Source organism: Falco naumanni, chromosome 17 (assembly GCF_017639655.2).
Source record: "Falco naumanni isolate bFalNau1 chromosome 17, bFalNau1.pat, whole genome shotgun sequence".
Taxonomy (NCBI): domain Eukaryota; kingdom Metazoa; phylum Chordata; class Aves; order Falconiformes; family Falconidae; genus Falco; species Falco naumanni.
In genome coordinates, this window is record NC_054070.1 from 7642842 (window position 1) to 7657723 (window position 14882).

Consider the following 14882-nt stretch of genomic DNA (forward strand, 5'->3'; position numbering starts at 1 on the left):
CCTTTATCGAGAGCAGTAGACTCCAGATGGTCCCCTTCGGTCACTTCAGCCTGCACCAAAGCCATGAGCATCAGAAAAAGCTTCCCTGAGATCTGCAGTGTACTGGTGGTAAGCAGGTCCCTCTCCATTTTCCAGGAGTTCGCCCGGAGCGACTTCCAGTGTTCGATGAGGAGTGCTGGCAGCTGATGGAAGCCTGCTGGGATGGAGACTCCTCCCAGCGCCCTCTCTTGGGGATTGTTCAACCGATGCTGCAGGGGATCATGGACAGGCTCTGCAAGTCGAGCTCTGAGCACCCACATAAAGGCTTGGATGACTCTACTTGAAAAGGAAGCACAGAAGAATTTTTAATTGTGGGAGAATTCTGAACCCCTGACTCTGCAGATGGCTTCTTCAGATGTAGCTCTTTGTGGCTAATATGAGTGGGAGAGGTAATAGCTACCAGAAGATTGCTCGGAGGGGTGAGACCTCGGGGATGTTCCATCTTGAATAGCGGCCAGAGAAATCTCCCCATTGATGCTAGTGACCCCACAGCAGCTTTTATTATGGAGTTGTGCAAATAAGATAGAAAATCCATGCCCTTGAACTAAAAGGGATTTTTTTTTTTTTGCCAATCCCACACAAATACCAATCAAAGAAAAGCCTCTTGTGTGTGTCAGGTAGCATCTGTGTTGCCAGGAGTTGATCACGACAGTCTTTACTCAGTACAGTAAAAACTCGTCCCGTTACCCAGTGGTCCTAGGTGGCCTTTGGTCCACACATCACTATCCCAATCTCACTTCCTGATTGGCACCAATTGCGGTGTGGTTGGAGAGGAAAGAGAAAGCAGAGACTCTAGGCTAGAAAGTGTGTAGGAGCTAGAGCATATATCTGTATCAGCTTCTTGCAACACTGAAAATGTTTACATTGACAGGAGCAAAGCTTCCATGTTTTACCTAAGGGGATTTATCTACTGTTTCACTGCAGTGTGAATACCCCAAGTTATAAGCTATTTATCTCTTATGTACCCTTCACCTCTTCTGTAAACAAGCTCTTTTTTCTGGTAATTTTGCTTCATAATAGTTATTTGAATGGCTGAAGAAACCTGACCTTTCTTTTACAGTTTTCTGGTAAAATGGAAGACTGCTCTTGCATATTGTAATACCAAAACAAAGTCATTACGACTAATGACTGTCCATGGGGAAAATGCCAATTCATTTTAATTAAATGTGGGTTTGAATTAGTTGTAAAGGCAATGACAGTTTTAAATTATGCTACGAGAGACATTTTTAAAAATAAGGTTTCTTCAGCTTTTTTTTTTAAGGTCACATGCTTGGTGAGGGCATACTCGAGGGAAAACGGGTCATTCATTCTTCTTCAGTAGCTGTGTGTTGTGGCTGTGTCAGTTCATCTGCTGGCTTCACTCTGGGATCTCTAATTTGGCTGTATCGAAAAGAATAAAAAATGGGGTGGAGGGGAATCCTTCACAAGGAAGGTATGGGCTGGGGGGGATCCTGCTGCCCTTCCCAGGAGGGCTGCTTCTGAAAATAATATCCTTGCCCCTCGCCTTCTGCATTTCTGGGGCAAGGTTGGTTATCTTCATGTAGCTAACATGCGTACAGGGTGGAGGCTGAAATAGAAAATGCACCGCCTTTACTACCTGAGGAAATAGTGAGTTGGCAAGTTCTCCCTGGGTTTACTGTTCCTCCCAGCTGCCGAGGATGGGCACGCAATGGCTTTGTTTCCCAGGAAGGCTAGCATGCTGCATCCAGAGTAGCCTAGGCATGTGGAATTACTACACCTTGTTGCTGGAATCTATTGGCTAGTACACAGCAAAATTACAACTGATAGTCTGCCTGTTAAACAGCTTGAACAAAGGAAAGGGATACATAACCCTGCAGTATTAGTTTAGTTTAAATCTTCCTTTCTTTGTGCAATAAACAGAATTAATGCGCTTTTTATATATATATAAAAGACTTTTTTTACTTACCTGCACGTGTGGGCATTTTTCTGGTCTGTGATGGCATTAACAAGATGGTTCTATACAGACACAGGCTCGCCAGCTGCTCCAGCCAAGTGCAGCATCCAAGGACCACATGCGCAGCAGGACAAATACTTTTCCCAAGTAGAATCGTTAAGGCGTTTCACTGCCGCGGTGCACACTCGTGCCACCAATGACACTAACAGTATTAACTCTGTTCTATTGTGCATGGTGGTTAGTAACCTTATTTAAAACTAGGAGAGTCAAGGTCAGTCTCTTGCAGTTCATAGAGGTAGCTTGTGTAAATAATAAATGTATGAATAAAATTTAAATCTCTGTATATGCAATTCCAGAAATGTCTTGTATAGCTTTGCCTGTGTAGCCATCTCCAGACACTTATCTGATGCCTTTTTATTGTTGTTTGTAGCTACCCTGATGACTTGTTCCTGTTTAGTTTGTCTTTTTTTTTTTTGCATGTGCAGCATTGTAGATCTGCCGGTTTTCCCAAACTCAGTACAGCTACTCCTCTGCATTTATTTTATTTTTTTTCTTCTGTTGGGTATAAAGTCTGCCTGACTGAACTTGTTCTGAGATTTCACCCCCCCACTGTTCATTTTAAAACTAGTGCTCTCCCCCCATTAGAGCAAAGAAAACAAGGTGAATAATTACTTTCTTAAAAGATCCCACAGATTGTAAACTGAAAGCAGTACCAACCTGTAGTAGTGCTGAGCCTAGTGCAGCGGCTGAGCAGAGCAGGTGCTTTTCTCCCAGATAAGGCTGCCTCTATCGCCTCAGTCTGCTGAAGGTGTTTATTATGGTATGTTTTACTCTTGTTGTAAAAGAGTACTGATAACTTGAGCATCGTACGGCGTACCGCACGTAACCAGGTAGCGGACACAAACCAGCACCTGCTGTTCCAGTACAGTCATCGTTGGTACTTAAACCAAGCTCAGTCCTGGAGGCTGAGCCTGATTTTTGTGAACAGAGAGGAGTAAACATCTCCCCTGCCCTCCTGTAAGCCGAAAGCGGAGACCAGGCCTAAAATTTTGGAAAAAAGGCTTTTGCACGGCTGAGGTGGCTCTGCTGGGAGCGTGGCAGGTCACGGCAAGGTTCGGGTACAGCCGGAGAGGTGCCAGCACCTTGCCGGGCACGTCGGGCTGCCCCTAGCCTGGTTTGAAGGTTTTCCTTCCACTGCACCCAGTGGGGGGGGGAAGGGTGCCCACCCACCCTCTGCGAGTGAGGTTTGGGGGGCTTCAGTGCCCCAGCAGCGCCGTGCTGCCCCTGCAGAACAGGGGTTTTGAAACACCAATTACCTTAATTCAGAGGGTTATGACTATTACGTGAAATACCTTGTCTTGGGACTGAAAAGCAGGTGCGGAGTTGGCCTGTAGGGAGGCTGGGGGGCTCCAACCCCATCCCACCCCCGGAGCCTGCATGGGTGCACTATTTGGGGATGGGGAGAGTGACCCCCGCCTTCCCTCAACCTGCTAATTTTACCTTAAGTTGCATGACTAATGCCTTTTTTTCTTTTACTGCTTTTTCTTCTGTTTTCTCCTTTTTCTGGGGTTTGTTTTCTCCTTTTTCTGGGGTTTGTTTTCTCCTCTCTCTCTCCCCCCCCCGCCCCCCCCCGGGTTTTATTTTTCCCTTTTTTCTTTTTTTCTTCTCTCTTCCCCGCCCCCCCCCCCCCCCCCCCCCGCGGGTTTTATTTTCCCCTTTTTTCTTTTTCTGGGGTTCCTTTCTTCTTTTCCTGTGTGGGTTTGTTTTTTTTTCTTTTTTTTTCTGTGGGCTTTTTCCTTGTTTTTCTGTGGTGGCTTTTTTTTTTTTAATTTTTCTGTGTGTTGTGTGGGGTTTTTTTTTTGTTTTTTTTTTTTTTTTTCTCATGCAGACCTGCCCCTTCAGGAGTAAGCTGCCCCCTTAGATGCTCCAACCTCTTGGGGGGCTCAAGCCCCAACCAGCACTCGCTGTCCCCGCAGCAGGGTGCGGGGGTTACGCGTGTTACGGCGTTGTAGGAAAATGTACGGAGCTTTCCGCGCGCAGGGCAGCGCACGAACGGCGACGGCCGAGCTCAGCCCTTGGATTTTATTATAAAGTTGTTGCTGTTGTTACTCTTTCGTGCCTGTGCTGCAAGAGACGTGAATGAGCTGGGGGTGGGCGCTGCCCCCGGGACACCCCCCCACCCCCTCCTCTGGGGGGACCCTCTGTGCCCCTGGGACCCCTCTCCTCTGGGACATACAGCCCCCCCTCCCCCCCGGGATACGGGATACACCCCTTTCCCCTGCTGCGACACCCTCTTTCCCTTCCCCCCCCCCCCAAGGACCTTACTCCTCTCTGGGGACCCCCATCTGCCACCCCTGGGCCCCCTTCCCGTTCTTCCCCCCCCCCTCCATCCTCCAGGAGACACCCCCCACCTTCTCTGCCCCCAGGACATGCCCCCCCGACCCCTCCTCCTCGGGGACGACGACGACGGGCCCCTTCTGCACCCCGGGGACCCTCGCCCCCCGTGACCCCCCTCCTCCGGGAGACACCCCCCACCCCCCCCATCTCCTCTGCCCTGGGAGCCCCCTCCTCCGGGACATACACGCCCGGCGCCCCTGGGCCCTCCTCCCTCCGGACCCGCCGCCCCCGGGATTACCCCCGCCGCCCCCGGGATTACCCCCGCCGCCCCCGGATACCCCCGCCGCCCCCGGACCCCGCGCCGGCCGCGGGGCCCAGCCGGAACGCTGCCCCGCGCACGCGCCGGGCTGCCCGCCGCGCTGCCTGTTCCCGCGCCCGCGCCCCGCCGCGCTGCCGAGCGCCGCCGCCGTGAGGGGAGGGAGCGGCGCTGGGCCCGGCCGCCGCGGCGCGGGGCGGGGCGGGCCGTGAGGCGCCGGTGGGGCTGGCGGAGGAGAGGGCGCCCGTCAGGCGAACGCGGGGCCGGCGCGGCGCAGGCCCCCGGCGGGGTCCTTCGACGACGGGGACGGAGGGAGCGGGACGGCGGCCGCGATGAACCTGGAGCTGCTCGGTGGGTCGGGGGCGCGGGGGCCGGGCCGGGGGCGGCGGGGCCGGGCCGGGGGGCGGCGGGGAGCGGCGCGATCAGGCGGGCCGGGCCGGGCCGGCGGGCGCCCCTCGCTCAAGCGCTGTCGTTGCGTTTCCTTGCAGAGTCCTTCGGCCAGAACTACCCCGAGGTAATGGTGCTCCCCGCCCCCCGCCGCCCCCGGCCCGCCGGCTGCTGCGAGCGGCACGGCGGGGCGGCGGCGGCGGCCTGAGCGCCCCCTGCGCTCCCTCTCCCCGCAGGAGGCCGATGGCACCCTGGACTGCATCAGCATGGCCCTCACCTGCACCTTCAACCGCTGGGGCACGCTGCTGGCCGTGGGCTGCAACGACGGGCGCATCGTCATCTGGGACTTCCTGACCAGGGGCATCGCCAAGATCATCAGTGCCCACATCCACCCCGTCTGCTCCCTGTGGTGAGAAGGGCTCGGCTTTGCTCGGAGTGACGGAATTCGATGTTCAGTGGCAGCTGACCTCGCAGCCTTTGCATCAGTGTGGAAGACTGCTCTCCTTTTTGTTAGAATTGATCCAGCTCCACGTTGGCTGGGCGTGCTCTGACGCCCTGACGGCCCTTAACACCCTGCACTGCTGGTTGCTGGGCTGCCAGCCCCTTGATTTTGCGCATGTCCCTGTTTGCTGTCAGGGGCTCCAGTGCCCTGATGGCCCTTAACACCCCACACTGCTGGTTGCTGGACTGCCAGCCCCTTGAATTTGCGCATGTCCCTGTTTGCTGTCAGGGGCTCCAATGCCCTGATGGCCCTTAACACCCCACACTGCTGGTTGCTGGGCTGCCAGCCCCTTGAATTTGTCCATGCCCCTATTAGTTGAGTATCAGGGGCTCCGATGCCCTGACGGCCCTTAACACCCTGCACTGCTGATTGCTGGGCTCCCAGCCCCTTGAATTTGCCCGTGTCCCCAGTGCTGAGCATCAGGTGCTTCGGTGCCCTGACAACCCTTAACACCCCGCGCTGCTGATCGCTGAACTGCCAGCCCGGTGTGGGATACGCAGTTACATTTCAGGATACTTTCCTTTAAGAGAGTTTGGAAATGCGTTATGCCTGCTAGGTTTTTGGCTCTTTGGTTTTTTTTCTCACACTAACAAATTTATAACTGAGTCTGATAAGTTGGTCTGATAATTTTAAACTGTGGATGTATGCTTTGTGCATTTAGGGAGTACCTTACTTAAACTGTTTCTTGTTACTGCAGCTGGAGTCGAGATGGTCACAAACTGGTCAGTGCTTCGACTGATAACATTGTGTCGCAGTGGGACGTGCTCTCAGGAGACTGTGACCAGAGATTTCGATTTCCTTCACCTATCTTGAAAGTTCAGTACCACCCTCGAGACCAGTAAGTCCTGTGAAAAAAGGGTTGAATGCTCTTATTTTGGTAGAACTAATGATTGTTAAAATGTCTTTACTGCAGTTTGCAGAGTGATTTTTCCAAGTCTAATAGATGACCTTGGTGTATTATCTTGTGATTAGGACCCTAACTGGATTTGTTGTGGCTCTCTTTATTATGAAATTACCAGGATGGGAGGAGAATAAACAAGGGAATGAGTCTTGGAAATGTGTGTGGAAACCTCTCGTTGAGTTTACAAGTTACTGCATAAACTTGGAGAAGCTTCCAGAGAAAGAAAGGAAGTGAGATTAGACAGGAGCTCAGTGTTACTTTGTGATAAAGTAACAAAGACAAAATAAAATAATAAAAATACAGAGGTATTATGTATTCTTGATATATATTGAGATTTTTTTTCCCAGGTTCTAAATGCGGAAATTCTTTTCCAGGTGAGAAACTACTCACTTTTCTTTTTCTGCTTTGCAGAAACAGAGTTTTGGTTTGTCCCATGAAGTCGGCACCGGTGATGCTAACCCTGTCAGACTCCAAGCACGTTGTCCTACCTGTGGATGATGATTCTGATCTCAATGTCGTGGCCTCCTTTGACAGGCGAGGGGAATACATTTATACGGGCAATGCCAAGGGGAAGGTGAGACTTCAGCAGGCGGCATTGGATGCAGTAGCTTAGATTACTTCTTGTCTTTGCCAAGATGCTTAATGTTTCTGGGTTGCGTTCTTTGTTTTAATGTACAAATAAGGCTTCCTGAATGTCTCTTGAATAATTGATACCGCGTTGATATTATCTTCTGAATAAAGCATCACACTTTATCTTTGAAGATCTCTAGACTATAATCTTTGAGTTAGGTCTTTGTGTTGCTGTTGTCTTTGATCATATTTGTTGGATCCTTTTCCAGTGTAAATAAACCAATGTTTATGTCGCAGAACTGTCGCAGAAACTGTAGTAGAACTACAGTTGCAGAATCCCAACTATTCCTGTGTAGATTGCTGAGGCTTCTGTTGTCAGGGTTAGTAGCTGATGCGAAAGGTACCAAAAGGGGATTGAGTTAAGAAGAAGACACTGATTGCCTTCTGTCTCTTTAATCTTCAGATCTTGGTCTTAAAAACAGACACTCAGGATCTTGTGGCTTCCTTCAGAGTGACAACTGGAACCAGCAACACCACAGCTATTAAATCGATTGAATTTGCTCGGAAAGGAAGGTGAATTACTTTATTTATCAAATGGTATCTTTAAAGATTAATTGAAAACTATGGGGTAGCTTGACAGAATGTACAAAGTGTTAAAAACTCCTGCAGTTCTTTTGTGGAACATTTTCTGGTTCTTTTTTATTTTCTTAGCCTCTTAATGCAATGCATGTTCTGTGCACTCCTTCCTACAGCTGCTTTTTAATAAACACAGCCGACCGGATAATCAGGGTGTATGATGGCCGTGAAATTCTAACCTGTGGACGAGATGGGGAGCCTGAACCAATGCAGAAGCTGCAGGATTTAGTGAACAGGTAAGAGGCAGCAGGATGGCTGGTCGGCCTCACTTAAAAAGGTGAGGTTTGTGTGCTCAGCACTAAGGGGATTGTCTGGATGAAGGGTAGTACCGTATCTTATTAATTGTAATGGACAGTTGTTTTCATTTGAAACCTGTCTGTCACAATTTGATTTGAAGTTTAAATATTTGTGGATGGGAGTATGTAAGATCTCAGCCTCAAGAACAAGCCCACCCTCCAGTCCTCCATCCTCCACTTTGTGTTGTTTAACTGTTTAACTTGTGATGCTGTCTTTGCACGCAGGACACCGTGGAAGAAGTGCTGTTTCTCTGGTGATGGTGAATACATAGTGGCGGGTTCAGCACGACAGCATGCCCTGTACATTTGGGAGAAGAGTATTGGAAACCTAGTGAAAATCCTCCATGGGACCAGAGGAGAGCTGCTCTTGGATGTAGCAGTAAGAATAACTGTCTGCTGTTGCTATGTTTCTTGTTATTTTGAAAACAAAGCTTTCTTAATTTTATTTACCAATTAAGCTTCTCCTCTTTTCTCTTTCAAATAAATCTAGTGGCATCCTGTCAGACCGATCATTGCTTCTATTTCGAGTGGTGTTGTGTCAATATGGGCTCAGAATCAAGTGGTAAGTGTTTTGGATTGTTTCCTTGAGAGATTCCACAGCGGTCTCTGTCTTCATAGACCGAATGGTTGCATGTTGAAGTCCTCTATTAAATCCCCGCTCAGCAAGCTTCTGAGGTTCACCCGCTTAACTTGTCGTCCTCTTGAATGTGAGGAGGGTACTCACACTTCAGTTGCTGCGCTAGTTAAGCTTTGCGTTGTCTTAACTGTTACCACAGGGACGTTTTGTGTGGGAATGATGTCCTGAATGTATTTTAAGTACAGGAAATCTGAGCGAGTGAGCCAAAACTGCAGTGGCTAGATGTGAACATACAGCTTTGTTTTATTCGCAGTATTTAAGGAACGTTACAACATTGCTTTTTCGGTACGAACTAACTTGTGCAGTTCCTAATTCGCTGTGTGACTGTGGACCGAAATGAGGCTTGCTTTTTTTTGTTTTGTTTTGATCTTGTATGCGGCTTGGGGGATTTTAATGCAGAATGAGATTGTAATTATATGAGTCCTCACTATGGCTGCTGTTTCTTTGCGTAAGGTAAAAATCGTTTTGAATTTGTGGTTTAGGAAAACTGGAGTGCCTTTGCGCCTGACTTCAAAGAGCTGGATGAAAATGTCGAGTATGAAGAGAGAGAGTCAGAGTTCGACATTGAAGATGAAGATAAGAGTGAACCAGAACAGACAGGTACTGCATTAAGTGTATTTCTCTGTAGCAAATAGTTTGTAGTCTTGACTACATGACCATAGTAAAAATTAAAACTAGTGATCACGGCAGTACACGTGGGCGTTGAATGACAGAACGGGAGTGGATAAATGAAGGTGTGTGAACTAACAGAGTCAGTATGAACCCTGTCAATTGCTATGCAACATTTTCTTTTTAGAAATGCCTCCCTTTTCCAATATATATTTAAGCAGAGAGCAGTAGTGAATGTACCTGTCGTGGTTTAACCTCAGCCATCAACTAAGTACCACACGGCTGCTCGCACGCTTCCCCCTGCCCCTGCTGGCGGGATGGGGGCGAGAATCAGAAAAAGATAAAACTCGTGGGTTGAGATAAGAACAATTTAATAATTGAAATAGAACATAATGACAACAACAATTGAAATGAAAAGGAGAGAAAGAGTAATAAAACCCAAGGGGGAAGAAAGTCCAAGTGACGCACAGTACGGTTGCTCACCTCCAGCTGTCTGAAGCCCCCACCAGTTCCCAAGCAGTGATCGGTGGCGCCTGGCCAACTCCCCCCAGTTTATATACTGAGGATGATGATGTATGGTATGGAATATCCCTTTGGCTGGTTCAGGTCAGCTGTCCTGGCTCTGCTCCCTCCTGGCTTCTTGTGCACCTGCTCACTGGCACAGCAGGGGAAACCTGCAAAGTCCTTGATTTAGAGTAAACACTACTTAGCAAGAACTAAACCATCAGTGTGTTATCAACATTATTCTCATACTAAATCCAAACCACAGCACTGTACCAGCTATCCAGAAGAAAATTAACTCTATCCCAGCCCGGATGTACAGGCTTGCTCTCCCAGAAGCAGTGCTGGATTTCAATCTGTGGCAGTCCTACCTGGCCACTTGGTGGTGCCAGGAAATTGTGTACTCCAAAAGGCGACAGCTAAACTGTGAAAGAAATCAGAATTATTCCCAGCATACCACAGAGCTCTCCTCATTCCCAGGCTTCGCAACACTTCTTGTATTCAGATTAATTCTTCGTTAGCAGTTTCTAATATTCAAGTGGAACATTGGCTTGTGGGAATTAAGCACTTAAAATAAATTTCATCAGCTTTAGAACTAGTTCAGTGAAAACAACAAAACATTAAGATTTTAAATCTTTTATCTAGCTTTATTACTGGTGTTTTATAACAACAGGCCTGTATTAGAACATAGAAAACCAAACTAAAAACCTGATGTATTTAAGAGGAAATACTTCAGGGTTATCTTCTGCTTTAATTCTCGCTTCTGCATGCTTAGACACTTAAGCACAATCTGTCTCGTTCTTTCTAACTCATTTGGGCTTTTCCTTACTGTCTTGAACTTGTTTTTTCCTCCCTGGTTCTCAGGAGCTGATGCTGCAGAAGATGAAGAAGTGGATGTAACTAGTGTGGATCCCATTGCTGCCTTCTGTAGCAGGTGAAAGACCATTATTTTAAAGTATGAATAGAGAATGTATCACTAATATTGCCTGCATAATACGTTATAATAGCCCCTAGTTTTAAGTGAAAGCAAACATTTTTTCCTTCACAGTGATGAAGAACTGGAGGACTCCAAGGCTCTGCTTTACTTACCCATTGCTCCTGAAGTTGAAGATCCAGAAGAAAACCCTTATGGACCTCCGCCAGATGCGGTTCAGAGTTCTTTAACTGATGAGGGAATAGGTTCTGAGAAGAAGAGGCAGTCCTCCTCTGATGGACCTCAGGCACCAAAGAAGAAGCCCAAAACCACCAACATTGAACTACAAGGAGTACCTAATGATGGTGTGTGGAAGCTGCCGTTGTTTTATTGTTGGTTCTGCATCCGAGATGGTTTTTAGCTTTGCCTTAGTTTTGGCTGGAGACCTGAAGTTCAGAAGGTCACTCCTTAATTTTTTCCTTCCTTTGAAGTTACTGCTCACGACAGTTACTAATAGCCGCTGTCTCCACAAATTTTCTGGCATTTTGCAAGCTAGGAGTGAGTAAGGCATCCTGAAACTAATTTTTAATGCTGTTTGTATCTTAACCCCAAGGGCTGCGTGTGCTGATACAAACATCTTAAGGGATAATTCACATTGGTAACACGTTGTCTCTCCACAGAAGTCCATCCGCTGCTGGGTGTGAAGGGAGATGGTAAATCCAAGAAGAAGCAAGCAGGCAGGCCTAAAGGATCAAAAGGTAAAGACAAAGATTCTCCATTTAAACCGAAACTCTACAAAGGGGACAGAGGTGCTTTACCTCTGGAAGGAGCAGCGAAGGGTAAAGTGCAGGCGGAGCTGGGACAGCCTTTGACAGGTAAGGAACCCAGCGTGAGCGTCGTTGGCTTGCTTGGTGGCCTTGCTTTGTACAGACCCTGACTTAATATAGTCATTAGCGTTTTATCTTCCCAAATGGCACTTGTTCACTAAATGTTTGGCTGCTGTCAAGGATAGGTAAAATTTCACTTTTTTTTTTTTTTTTTTTTTAAAGTGAAAGTGCTTTCAGTATTTGTAATGAAACTGCTACCCATCCCTGTGTTACTGCATATAAAGAGCACGTGGGGTTTTTAGTAAAGATTGAGCGCTATTTCAAAAGCAAAAGATCTTTTGATAGCTTTAATATTTTTGTTAACTTCTGTTGACTCTTACATAAACAGGAATAATGTTCGGTTTTGGTGGCTCGATTTTGAGGAGGGAAAATGTAGGTGATGGGGGAGGATTCTGAAGCTGAAACTGACATTTTGTGCCATCAATACTAGGCAGAGTGCGGAAGAACAGAAAAGTTTTGTAAGCAGAACTAGGAAATGGAGCACCGATAATGGTCCCTTTGATAAACAATCCCTGAAATAAAATTCAGGAGCTGAATTTTCTATTCCTAGCTACACAGCAGCCTTATTTAAATCCCAGAAAGTACAGTTGCCGTAAATGAGGATGGGTTTTGGTGGACTTTTCTCCTTTTTTCTTCCTTTTTTTTTTTTTTTTGGTGTCATATTTTGTTGGTTTTGTACTAAACCAGGACTGTCGCAGTCCCTTTTGTTGGGGCCCAGACTTAGTGTCGGAGAGACTGAATGTTTCCCATCTGTCTTATTTGCTACTTCGGCTTCTTCTTTGGGAGAAGTTCATTCAAGTGCAGTAAAGAAAGCACATGTTTGAATTGATGTGGACTCCAGGTTTTTTTTTTTTTTGGGGGGGGATTATAGTGAAGAATTCAGGGTTCATATATATGAACAGCTTCAAAGACATAATGTAATTGATACATCAAATTTTGCATTTCCTTGAACTCAGCAGCTGCTGGTGTGGATTTTATAGTGTACAGAAGTGATATTATTCCCCACCCACCCCTCATTCCCTCACTGCTGCTCCTGTGCTACCCACCTTGCTCATTGGCCTTTCTGCTCAGCTCCTGTTACGTTGCTTGTACTAGTATTGATGATTGCTGTTTGCAGAAAAAGGGAACGGGATAAAAGGAACTTAGCCTGTACGTGGAAAAAGCGGTGGATGTTTTCTGGGCTTCAATTTAATCCTTTCACACTGCACCTTGCAAAATCCAGAAATTAAACAGATAGCCAAGCATGTCCTTAGACCTTGTTTGTAGCCTGGGAGGTAATGCTGACCTTCTAGTATTAGATTTACTGGACAGGGTGATTCACTTTTGACTTCTCAAGTCATTAGGAGTCATCCAGTATGTTTTACAATCTGATAGTAAGGAATTATCTGGATTGTGTAGATCCTCAGGTGTCTTTGCTGGCATCTGTTACACACCCTGAGTGCTCTGTTGTACCATGCTGGATGGACAGGGCGGGTTTGAAGACCAAATGAGTATAACCATTAGCTTCATCAGCAGGCCTGTTGATTTGCTTTCTTTTATCATGCTGCTAATTAACATGAGCATATGCAGAAGGATATAAATGAGAAAGGATCACACGCTGGAGGCTTAACAATGTGGCTTCCAAAATGAATTTCAGTCATCAATTGCTTCAAAAACCAGTGCTGGATATTTTGACCGTTTTAGTAGCTGTCTGTTTTTAGAAAAGTACTTTTAATAGCAAGTGGTTTTGTTCAGCTTTTTCAAGGTATGGTTACGTAGCTCTGTTATCAACTTGTTTTACTAATTTGCTTGATCTGCATCGGTAGACAGATCTCGGCGTGCTTTCTTCTTGCAGCGATAGCTGTTGCGTTGATCTGTTCTGAGAGCTGGGATAATACTATTCCTACTTCCTCTAACGTGTTTCAAATGAGGCAACATTCTAGACAGATGCCTTTCTTGGTTTTTTGTGGGTTTTTTTTACACATCCTTGCAAAGCCTTATTTGGGAGGATATTTCTGTGGTTTTCCCTGTAATGCTCCAGGCAGTCGTTATAATACAATTGGACTTGCTATAAAAGACAAGAGTGGAATTTTACTGCTGCAGAGCTTGGGATGTGCATACCTGTGCCAGTACAGTTAGCTTTGGGTTTTGGACACTGTAAAATGGAAATTGTCTTTTCTTATGAACAGATGGGTTTAGACCCGTGTTCCCTACTTACTTTATGCATCTATTGAAGATGGTAGAGCTCTCTGAAATCATCTATTGAAGATGGTAGAGCTCTCTGAAATTTACTTTCAGGTTTTGTTGCCTGTGAGCACTCTAAGGTGTTTTTCCATGGTAGCGTTCTTTAGCTTGATTGAGATACAGGCAAATAATTGATATTGCAATGATGGACTTGTGTCTCTCATTAGGGCCTGTTATTGTGCTTCCTAGTGCTGTTAACTTAAGAGGATCTAACAGATCCATGCAGTAGATCTCAGTAGTCAGTGGTGGAAGTGTCTGTATGAGTCATGTTACGAGAAGAACAGATAGTGCACAGAAAGAAATTGTCACTTGGATCTTTCCAAATTCACGGTAGTCTCTTAGTCCGTGAAGTCCTTGTCTGTCTTCCTTTGTTCTCTTTACGGCTTGCACCTACAAGCCCTGTTTTGGGCAGCCAGGTTTTCTTGGGGGGTTGCTGATGTTCCACCATGTGCAAATGCACACTTAGAAATTCAAAAGGCCGCCTGCCTGGCACCCTGGAGCCAGACTGCCTTTTCTGTCACTTGTGCATGATGCTGTTAATTCTGCTAGTTCCTCTTGCTGTTGCTTTTGGATATAACTAATCAGCCGCTAAAACAGTCACACAACAAGCACTTCTCCGTTGAAAACTGTTTGCCGACATCCCATAATACAGTGTCTTTCTGCAAGCTGCATGGCCGGGCTTGGAGCCTGGTGCAGCTGCGTCTGTGTCACTGTGCTGTGCAGTCTGATAGTAAATGCCTCGCTCTTAAAGCTGTTATGTCAAAATCAGGTTTCAGTATAAACAAACTGAGATATTTGATCCGTTTTATAGTTTTAGAATAGAATCATACAGCAATCTGGTTTAACCCAAACTTAGGTGGAACTTGGTTTCAGTTGTGCTTTTGCTCTGAGATTTTGGGATTGATGAATCAAAAAATGTTACACCAGGTAAGTTTGCTTGCAACTTTGTGGAGTTAAAGCTGAGTTTCTTAGTCACCTTGTCCATGCCTGTGCACGTCATCTCAATTACAAATGCAGAAAGGCTGGAGATCTTAATTTGTCGTAGGTAATATCTTGTTGATTACGTGTCATTCTGAAAAGAATGGCTTTATCTAGAAAATCTTGTTTGCTGTCATATTTTTTTTCTGGAAATGCTACCGTGTTTGGTGGTCTCTGGTTTCTGGTAACATCTGTTTGAGTCTGGTTACTTATTTTTCACCTGTCTTTGATCTCT

General features: G+C 46.5%; 2 protein-coding genes and 1 long non-coding RNA gene across 7 annotated transcripts in view; 2 read left to right on the top strand and 1 right to left on the bottom strand.

Annotated features, from left to right (window-relative positions):
* Positions 1 to 2297, top strand: part of DSTYK (dual serine/threonine and tyrosine protein kinase) — a 26983-nt gene extending 24686 nt beyond the window's left edge. The window contains exon 13 of the mRNA XM_040616362.1: positions 136 to 2297. Within this exon, the coding sequence (XP_040472296.1) occupies positions 136 to 323 (188 nt within the window). The 3' untranslated portion in view covers positions 324 to 2297. The remainder of the gene's footprint in view (positions 1 to 135) is intronic.
* LOC121098429 overlaps positions 1 to 14880 on the bottom strand; it is a 19910-nt gene extending 5030 nt beyond the window's left edge. The window contains exon 1 of the long non-coding RNA XR_005831272.1: positions 13644 to 14880. This is a non-coding gene — a long non-coding RNA (uncharacterized LOC121098429). The remainder of the gene's footprint in view (positions 1 to 13643) is intronic.
* Positions 4838 to 14882, top strand: part of RBBP5 (RB binding protein 5, histone lysine methyltransferase complex subunit) — a 42835-nt gene continuing 32790 nt past the window's right edge. For 3 of the 5 annotated variants that reach the window (XM_040616367.1, XM_040616365.1, XM_040616366.1), the window contains exons 1-13: positions 4839 to 4958; positions 5096 to 5121; positions 5231 to 5403; positions 6194 to 6334; positions 6809 to 6971; positions 7431 to 7540; positions 7720 to 7839; positions 8125 to 8278; positions 8390 to 8461; positions 9019 to 9136; positions 10511 to 10580; positions 10695 to 10924; positions 11240 to 11317. In XM_040616367.1, the coding sequence (XP_040472301.1) occupies positions 4940 to 4958; positions 5096 to 5121; positions 5231 to 5403; positions 6194 to 6334; positions 6809 to 6971; positions 7431 to 7540; positions 7720 to 7839; positions 8125 to 8278; positions 8390 to 8461; positions 9019 to 9136; positions 10511 to 10580; positions 10695 to 10924; positions 11240 to 11317 (1474 nt within the window). In that variant the 5' untranslated portion in view covers positions 4839 to 4939. Of the gene's footprint in view, positions 4959 to 5095; positions 5122 to 5230; positions 5404 to 6193; positions 6335 to 6808; positions 6972 to 7430; positions 7541 to 7719; positions 7840 to 8124; positions 8279 to 8389; positions 8462 to 9018; positions 9137 to 10510; positions 10581 to 10694; positions 10925 to 11239; positions 11435 to 14882 lie in introns of all 5 variants that reach the window. The other 2 variants (XM_040616364.1, XM_040616363.1) reach the window with 2 other exon arrangements.